Source organism: Mastomys coucha, unplaced genomic scaffold, assembly GCF_008632895.1.
Source record: "Mastomys coucha isolate ucsf_1 unplaced genomic scaffold, UCSF_Mcou_1 pScaffold20, whole genome shotgun sequence".
Classification (NCBI taxonomy): domain Eukaryota; kingdom Metazoa; phylum Chordata; class Mammalia; order Rodentia; family Muridae; genus Mastomys; species Mastomys coucha.
In genome coordinates, this window is record NW_022196903.1 from 47,179,881 (window position 1) to 47,188,831 (window position 8,951).

Here is an 8,951-nt window from a genome sequence, read left to right on the forward strand (position 1 = left end):
AAAAAGTCGTACTAAGGCTACCAAGACCTTCGGAGGGTCCAGAACCCAAAGTAAACTAGAACCGCCTCCAACATCTCACAAAGAAAGAATATTGTCCGAAATGCATTGTCCGATCACTGCCTGGCTCCTCTGTCCGCTCCACTGTCTTACTCCATCCTTTGGCCAGGCAAGATTTTTCTCCTTCACTGTGCTCAAACGCTTCATGCCCTCTACTCCTGTCATCCAACCTTGCACAGCTGCCTCAGTGAGGTGAAAATCAATGGACTGGCAAAGGTCTCCCCCTTACAAATCCATAATTCAGAATCAAACGCATACTCCCCATCCTCTTAGAGAGGAGACCCCGAGCTCACTACCTTTAGAGGACTAGAATGTTGTTGGCCTTGGGTCTCTGGTCTTTCTGCGCTCGCAGAACTGGAAGGAAAACCTTGCAAGAACGTGTCTAGCAAACACCTCTGTCACACTGCTTTCATTCTCGATCTCCTTTAGCCTAAGCATTCCTTGGCTCCAGGGGATTCTGACAAAACCTGTCTGTACCCACCCCACCCCTGAAGGCATGGCTAGGTCAGTCCTTTTCCCAGCCATTTTTGTCGTATACTGTGCACATTTTAACAAGGTGGTGATGAGGAAATCCATTCCCTAGAAGGCCGAGCTGGGTTTGGGCCCAATTATAAGAGACTCCAGAGGCCAGGTGCTTTGCTTAGCAGTCCTACTCAGGGTGCTTCCTTTAGGCAATTGAAAGTGGTCAGCCTGTGGCATGCTAGCCCCCAAATATGGGCCTTATATCAAACTCAGAAAATGTGACCTTTTCCGGCAGGATTCAGTGGAGCTTGCATAGTTGATGCTTTATTCCTGACCTGTGGGTTACAAAGGGTTTCCAGGATGCCTCAGACCTGCCAGCTCCAGTTGGAACTGGAGAGCTGCTGACTGCCCAGGACCCCTGAACTACATTGTTCAGGCCTCTGCAAATGGCAGGGAGAGACTCTTGCTTTTAGTTGGCTATATTCTGGTTCCTGTATTCCAGAAGGAATCCTGGGCAAAGACAACCCTGACAGTACCCCGAGAGTGGAGAGTGAGAGGACACAGGAAAGCTGGCTAGGTAGAGGCTAGGCTCTGGCTTCTGAGATGGAAGACACTGCAGTTGGTTGCAGCTGCTTGGCAAGCCCACGCCCAGGAGGCTGTGCCTCTGCTAACACTTGCAAGGCATCTCTGTCTCTCTGGAGGTGATGAGTGGGGAGGGCTGGGTATCTAAGCATCTAGATGCAGAAGAAAGGGATAGGGAGAGAAAGAGGAACAGAAGGGGAGAAGGAGGCAAGGAGATGAGGGAGGAAAGGAGAGAGAGAAAAAATTCAGCCGAGCGAGCATCAGCTCTCTGCAGACATCCGCTCTGGAAAATAAAAGCTGTGTCTGTGTGAGGCATCATTAACTATCTGATTTGCTTCTGTACCCAAGGCCAAGGCAAAATTTCACTAGGACAGGCCTTAAGGACCAGAGAGCCAAGATGCTATTACGCTTGTTACCCTACCTTAAGCTTCCAGATGTGCATGGTCCTTGCTCTGTTCACTAGATAGGTGGAATTCTCGTACTCAACAGTGCCACCTGGAAATGTCCTGAAGCTGGGGCTGCTTGAAAAGGGCACTTTGTTCTCCAAGCAATTCTGATACCTCTCTGGAAAGCTGTTATGTGGGGAAGTAGTTCCCAACAACGCTGAATATTCCTTGAGAAAAAGGAGCTCCAGCAGGCCAGTAGGCCTGTGAGCCAGGCTCCTGAGCTGTCTCTGTCTGGATCTCATGAAAAAAGGCGTTTTCCTGGCTGAGGTTTTTAAAGGACCAGTGGCCACTGGAGAGTGTGTTTGAGATAACAGAGGCTACAAGGATAAAGTAAAAGACAGTGATAGACACAGCACCTTTCTCTTAACCTTCTAGGATTAGAGGAAATCCTCTGAGTAGTCCAAGGGTAGTTCTGACTTATCTTGTGGGAAAACAACAACAACAAAAACAAAAACAAAAAACAAAAAAACAAGGAAACTCAACTTCTGTGCATTCCCATTATTTGACCCATCATTTTCAAAGAGTTCATACCCCCCCAACCCCAAGCCATTCCCTCAAATTCTCTAGAGGACTCTCCTTGGACTCAGCAGCCCCTGCCTATTTGCCTGGTAAGACAAGCCAGGTGTCCAGCTGCAAGCCACTTAGGTTGGTCCTAGCCAAGGCCTTGTAGGATAGCCAAATGGGTTTCTAGGTTGTATGGGAGTCAGAAGCCTGCCCTTGCTGAGCAGGGTTTAAAACTCAGCTCCAGTGCTGCCCACAGGACAACGGGCTATCTCTATCTGGGTTACTTGCTACCATGGCATTGGCAAATGAAACTCCACCAACCTTTGCGAAAGCGGTTCTGTTAGTCTCAACATTCCCCTTGCAAGAAACCAAACAGGGTGTTTAATTTAGGGTCTCCTTTCTTTTCCTGTTTAAGTGTGTAAGTCTTTATAGCAACCCCTCTCTGGCTGGGGATCTCGGTCCTACTCCCAGGGAGAGTTGCTGAGCAAGGGAACAACAGGAGAGCCTACCATGGAACCAACACCCTGTATCCAGAAGACTGGCCTGGTGCGGTTGTCTTAAAGTAAATACAATGACTCAGAAGCTCAAGTTAAATGTGGTGGTAGGTTAAGTGCCTGCTGGGCTTTTTGAGTCTGGAGCTCCAGGCATCCCTCAGGCACCCTGAAGGCTCCAGTGTCTTCCTAGACTTACAACAATGAGGTGTTAGCATCCTCCATAAAAATATTCTGTTTATTGAACTCCTTGCCTTCATGGAGATTCGCTATCCCTAATCCCTAAGAACTTAAGTCTGGTGATTCTCCTTTCTTTCTTTTCTCCTTTGCCCTTCTTTTAGCAGCTGAATTCCCTTTTCTTTCTTTAGATGCCTTTGACCTAAAACCCTTGGTACCTTCTGGCCTTAACCAGGCCTGTACAGCAATCCCATCGCTGCCATCACTGCCAGAGTCTGTGTTTGTTCGGGAGTAAATATTTCCAGTTTCTACCTGGTGATAACACACATTCTCTCCATGGAGTCACAAGAAATGCAAGGCACACGAATCAAGAAAATGTAGCCATTACTCTGCCTTTTACTTAATAACACATCCCTCTTCCTGGGTAGGCCCTTGCAAGCTTCCCAAATACATTCTTAATCTGAAAATAAGTTGAGTTTTTCACCAGGACAAAACAAGATAAACAACAACCCAAAAGTCCAGGTCCTGAGGATGAAATAACAAATCTGTACCCAGAGACCATTCTCAATGTTATTTTTGGGTTCCCAGTTATCTAGAGGGCTGTAGTGCTGGATCGCAGCTTCATGGAGAAAGGTGAATACAGCTTCAATGTGTCCAGCATTAATACAATTTCAGAAAATTTCCCATGCATATATTTATGAATAACTAGATTTTTTTTTCCATGAGCAACATTCCTTTCCTGTTTTTCTTTATGAATGTTGACATTCCACATTTAATATGTGGGCTTTTGTTTCTTACTCTTTGTTTGTTTGATTTTTGTTTTGTTGTTTTTTTAACCAGGTTCAATCTATCCTTAAAATATTTTTCTAATTTTTCCCCCTCTAAGTCCTACTATTGAGCTGGCCCCACCACCGTTAGCGGAGGAAGTATTGAGTACTTTTGTCAGTAATTTTGAAGTACCAGTGCTCTTAGTTTTGTAGGGAAAAACCTGGTTCTGGCCTTAAAACTGGAAGCAGCTCAGGCCCATAGGGAGTGCAAGAAAGTGTGGATGCCACTGCCTGTAGTTCACAGAGTGGGCCTTCTTGTCTGCTCTGGGTTGTCGGGGGTTGTTTTTTTCTTTTTTCTTTTCTTTTCTTTTCTTTTTTTTTTTTTTCTGGCATGGCTTAGGAGCCCAGGCTTAACCAAAATAGTGATTCATAAGCACAATTTTTGCTCACACACTTATAAACAGGGGAAGCATCTGCACATTCTGGAATTCTTTTTACTCATCTATGGCACTATATGTATATTTAGGGAAGAAAAGAATCTATTTCAAGAAAGAAATGAAAAGATGTTAAAATAAAAATTTAAATATGGGAGAAACGCGAGTTTTAAATCTGGCCTTCAAGATGTGAGCACTTTGGTTGTTTAAAACTTGTTTTATAAAAACGAGGAGTCAGACTTAATCGCCCATGCCATTTAAGCAAATATACCGATATTTACCACTATATTTTTGCATAATTTTGCAAGATATGCGAAGAAAGGCCCGTCCTCATTTTAATGGCTAGGGGATTTTGTTGGAAAGTGCCTGGCAGGAGTATGATGCTACATTCCAAATACGCAGTACGGGGCTGGGGCTGTCTCCAACATCCTCCGAAAAACCAAATGCGACTTCTTTGAATGGCCTTTTTTGGGAACAAAGCTTTGCAGCTAGCTAGCCTGCTAGGCAGACTTCTAGGCTGCACCTCCAGAAAATCGGTAACCTCTGGCGGGCTGCTCCAGGGGGAAAAAAAAACCCCCGCTCAAACGGCCACAGATGCTGACCACCCCATTGTTTCCAAGGAGAACTTTGTTTTTCCTAGTCTACCATTCTCTTTTCTCTCCCAACAGCCTTAATCCAAGCACAGCTGAGTCCCTTTCGTCTGGGTTCGGACCATATCTAACTTATTCAGATCGGGAAAATTTCAGCAAAACAGAAAGATCGCCTGTGATGAGAAGCTTGGGTGAAATGCTGGCACACGGGGCTAAAACCGACAACTTTTCCACTTAGGCCTCCCACTGCTTTCCAACCACAGAGAACGATGGGACGGCGGGGGCTGGGGGGTGCCAAACGGGCATCACCCTAGAAACTCAATCACAGCCCGGAGCTTTGCTTAGGCATCAGCTACGTTCCCACTCCCACCTCTGCTACAGCGAAACTGATAAACTTGTGGCGGCTTACCTTGACTCATTTCTGAAATCACTGCCAAGGGGCAGCAGCTTCTCCACGCCGCGATGCGGAAAGGCCTAACGAAGGCGCTGTGCTTTAAATTACAGCCTCAATCACTTCTGGAGCGCGAGGCCCCCCTCTTTTTGAATACGAAGGGGAGCCGGACAAGTGAAATAACGTACCGTGCTGCTCTTAGTATCAGAAGCGAACAAAGGCCAAGAATCTCGCTGGGGTTCCGGGCTCCCTGGCGGCTTTGACATTGATCGGGAGTGCGCCATCTCGTGGCGGCTGCGGGCCTAGGCGAGGCTGGAGATCCAGCCTGCGGCCCAGAAAAGGAAGCTGGCTCCGCGCAGAGAAAGAGCAAGAGAATGTGCCCAACCCGCTGCTATTGAGATCTCATTTTTACATCTAAGAAATTGCTGCAAAACCCCAGCCGGGTTTATAGCGGCGCATTCCAAATATGCAAATTGGCCGGCCCGGGACGGGTTTACGACCACATTGTCACAGCCATCGGAGGATGGGCTTTTATAGGGCTCAGAAATCAAACCCGCGCCCGCCCGCCGTCCGCCTGCAAGCAGTTCTCCTGGCTAGACTCTCTCTAGCAACTTGAGAGACTTTGGTTAATCTTTAACCATCCCAAAGGAAGTCTTTTCCTAAACCAAGCTTCCCTGCCCGCCCCCTTTCGCCCCCCAGGAGGGCCCCTGTTCTTCTCAGTGTGTCTGTCGATCAACCAAGACATTCATCTAGAGGGTCTGTCCCTCTCCCCTTTCAGTTCGCTTTTCCTACCCCTGTCGCGCCAGTTAGACAAACACACAAACAAATAAACAGAGCAGGCTCTTGGAGCCTAGGGTCTCTCTCCAAATGAGACCCTCTTTGCTGCTTTGGCTCTGCCTGGGTGGCTGAAAGAGGGTGGGGTGGGCAACAAAGGGCTCTGTCCTTTCCGCCCTGCCCCTCAAGGTTATGGGTGATGTCCAAATCTAAGGCAGAAGTTCAAAGGCAGCAAACAAAGAACAAGCCCGCATCTTTCTTTGCCCAAGAGAACCGAGAGGGAGCTGGAGAGGAAGCACACTTAGAGGCTCCCGAAAGTCCTAGCTCTGCCTTGGTATCTAGACTCAGGTCTCTCGTGCTGAAAGGATTCACAAGGTATATCCAGAGGGGTTTTATTCAGTCCTGAGGTGAGCAAGATTAGCCTGGGTTAGGCCATTGGCTATTGCAGCTCCCCCCCCCCCAGCCCCCAAGGCCTTCTCCAGCTGAGGTCAATTGGAAGGAGTGAGGTCTCACACCCTAGGCCCTGACATATCCCATCCCTAATATGCTGCCTTCCACAGGACATATAGCCTCAGGCTTCCTATGCTTAGCTTCTATTGTAGCTCAGTCCTGATTCCATCATCTCTCAGGGGCGTGGTAACTCACCCCCTTTACTGCTAAAAGGATGCTAGCTGAGGGGAGACATTTGGCAGGAAAAAAGCGGGACAGGGAGAGAGAAATGTCACACCAGGACCCAATACTCAAATTTCTATCCTTTTTATTCTTGGTATGCCCTATTGTCTGTGTGCCTGTTAAAACATATAGGAAATGTATGGTGGGTAAGCACTGGCCAAAGACACTCATTACAGGCAGAACACCAGGGATTTCTTAAGGCAGGGAGGCAGAAGAGATTCATTTGGAGAGCGCCTGGATCCCCAGAGGACATTCTCAGGTCCTAGTAGTCTGGCTCTCAGTGTGCCAGCCCTTTCCAAATGTCACAGTGTTGTAAGAGATTAAAAAGACCATCCCCAACATCTCTCTCACTCTCTCCAGCACCCTCAAATAAGTCACCTAATGGGAGTGGGGGAAAGGAGTATTGAAACACGTTAGGTTATGGTTTCTTTATTTACAAGTCTTTTGAACACCATCCCTGTATGAAGCATACATTCAAATATTTTAGCAGTGAGCGAGTTTAACCTTGGAACACTGTAAACAGATAGAGCCTTTAAATATTTTTATTATCCCCCCCTCTACATTGCATCTTAAAATTCACTTTGGTTCCTTCGGGGAAATATATATATAATATAATATTTATCTTTTAAAATAACTCCAAATCACTCTCCGGCTCTTAGAAGATTGCCAGAAGCTTCCAAACTCAGTTCTGAGTCCATGAGCACAGAGTGCAGCGTAGGAATGAGGGATTTGGGGATGGGGGCACTTCAGCCCCTCACAGCCAAAGGCCAAGGGCCCACTGGCCACGCCTGCTGCTCTTCTGCCTGACACACACCAAATCCAAGTTTCCTTAATATGATGGAGAGTTTGCCAAACTGGAGAACTCCACAGGCATTTCCTGTAGAGATTGAGGGCCCAGCAACCAGCACAGCTTCTGGATTTTTCAATGTCTTCTACCCCAGAAATAGTCAACTCTGAGATGGGACTTGAATGAAGACCCATCACCACCACTGGGAGGTAGAAAACCCAGGTGGGCCTCAGAAGGTGGCTGCTAGGAGCTCAGGTTTGGGTGCAGATCAGTGGTAGCTAGGTGGGATGGGAACAGATTAACGTCATCTGGATAGATTTCTCCTTCCTCCAGGACCTCTCCCCTCACCCAGCTCTCTCCCATTTCACAGTCACCTTTCAGTTCAACTGTCTTTCACATTACTTTTGGAAAGCAACCCCAGTCTGGATCTCTAGGAATCCCCCCCTTTCCTCTTGCCCCTTATCCCCAAGCTGAACTAGGCTTCTTGACTTGAGAGACCTGGGGGGGGGGCAGGCTCTGTGCAGAGGGTCTTGAGCGGTGGCCTCCATAGGGTTTGGCAGGGGGCCCAATCCCCAGTGACCACACCCAGCCCAAAGCTTTGGCAGACTCTAAGAGTGAACCACCAGGGGTCCCAAACCATTCATTCTGTTGATTCACAACTCTTAGAATCCAATTATTAATTGGAGGCTTAATCATAGAGAGCTGAACCAAGAGAGTGTCAGGCCCCCTTCCTGGTGGGCTATCTCTGCAAAGGGAGCCTCTCCTCTCTCCTGTATCACTCCCCTTTTCCAAGTCACAATGTGGCTTGACCTTGTCAAGGGCAAAATCTGCATATTATTTCACATGTATGAAGCCCCCCTCCCAATTCCAGTAGGCTGGAGCTTTAGAGAAGTGGATTAGCTGAGTAGTACTGTAACCGGTCTCTGTTAATCTTTTTTTCCTTCATTCTTCTGTTCTGAAACCAGATTTTGACTTGACGGTCGGTGAGGTTGAGCATGCGGGACAGTTGCAAACGCTTCTCTTTGTTGATGTAGACGCTGAAGAAGAACTCTCGCTCCAGCTCTCGGATCTGGTATTTGGTATAAGGGCAGCGCTTTTTGCGGGTGCGTTGGCCACCTAAGGAAAGAGAGAGGCAAAGAGTGAGCGGGCTATAGAGGCTGAAACTCTCCCCAGGACCCCCATTGGAGAAGGTCTGGCCACAGGGTCTGGAGGCCCAATCTAGGCCCTTTCAAAGGCTTTCCAGGCCCCTGCCTTCAGGCTTCTATTGCTGGTCAGGGACAAGTTGCAGTCTGGAGCCGGCTTCAGATAAAAGCCAGCTCCCTAGATAGGCCCCCAGGGAAAGGGCTCAGGCTGCCCCTTGAGCAGAAAGGAAGGCTCCTCACAGCAACAGGCGAGTTTGCGCTGGCTGAACCGCTTTGAACGGAGGCAAGTGGGGGTTGCGGGCTGCTCCTTGCCCCGCCAGACTAAACAAACAGCCGCCTGAGGACATTTCACCTTCAGCACCTGGGCCGCCTGTTCCCGAGGCAGTAAAGGCATGCATCCTGGCCCCAAGCTTTCCTGGTTGCAGCCATGATTTAGCCCTCTTTAACATCTGGGGAGGCTGCGGGGTCTTTGTCAGCCTGACTTCTGATCACCAGTGCTTGCTTCTTCCGCCAGCCTCCCAGCTCTCTCGAGGTGGGAGGTGGCAGAGGAAACCCCCTACCCAGGCCTTCACTCTCTTCTCAGCGTCAGAACACAGCCAGAGGGCCCTCAGCAGGGTAGGGATGCTAGTTTAGGAAAGGTAGAGGAAAGAGGCTACCTTAAGCCTCAGGCAGGAG

At 48.4% G+C, this 8,951-nt stretch overlaps 2 protein-coding genes across 2 annotated transcripts in view; both read right to left on the minus strand.

Annotated features, from left to right (window-relative positions):
• Positions 1 to 5,495, minus strand: part of Hoxa10 (homeobox A10) — a 9,792-nt gene extending 4,297 nt beyond the window's left edge. The window contains exon 1 of the mRNA XM_031381931.1: positions 4,920 to 5,495. Coding sequence (XP_031237791.1) covers positions 4,920 to 4,929 — 10 coding nt within the window. The 5' untranslated portion in view covers positions 4,930 to 5,495. The remainder of the gene's footprint in view (positions 1 to 4,919) is intronic.
• A 1,265-nt stretch (positions 5,496 to 6,760) lies between these two features.
• Positions 6,761 to 8,951, minus strand: part of Hoxa11 (homeobox A11) — a 3,718-nt gene continuing 1,527 nt past the window's right edge. The window contains exon 2 of the mRNA XM_031381932.1: positions 6,761 to 8,250. Coding sequence (XP_031237792.1) covers positions 8,018 to 8,250 — 233 coding nt within the window. The 3' untranslated portion in view covers positions 6,761 to 8,017. The remainder of the gene's footprint in view (positions 8,251 to 8,951) is intronic.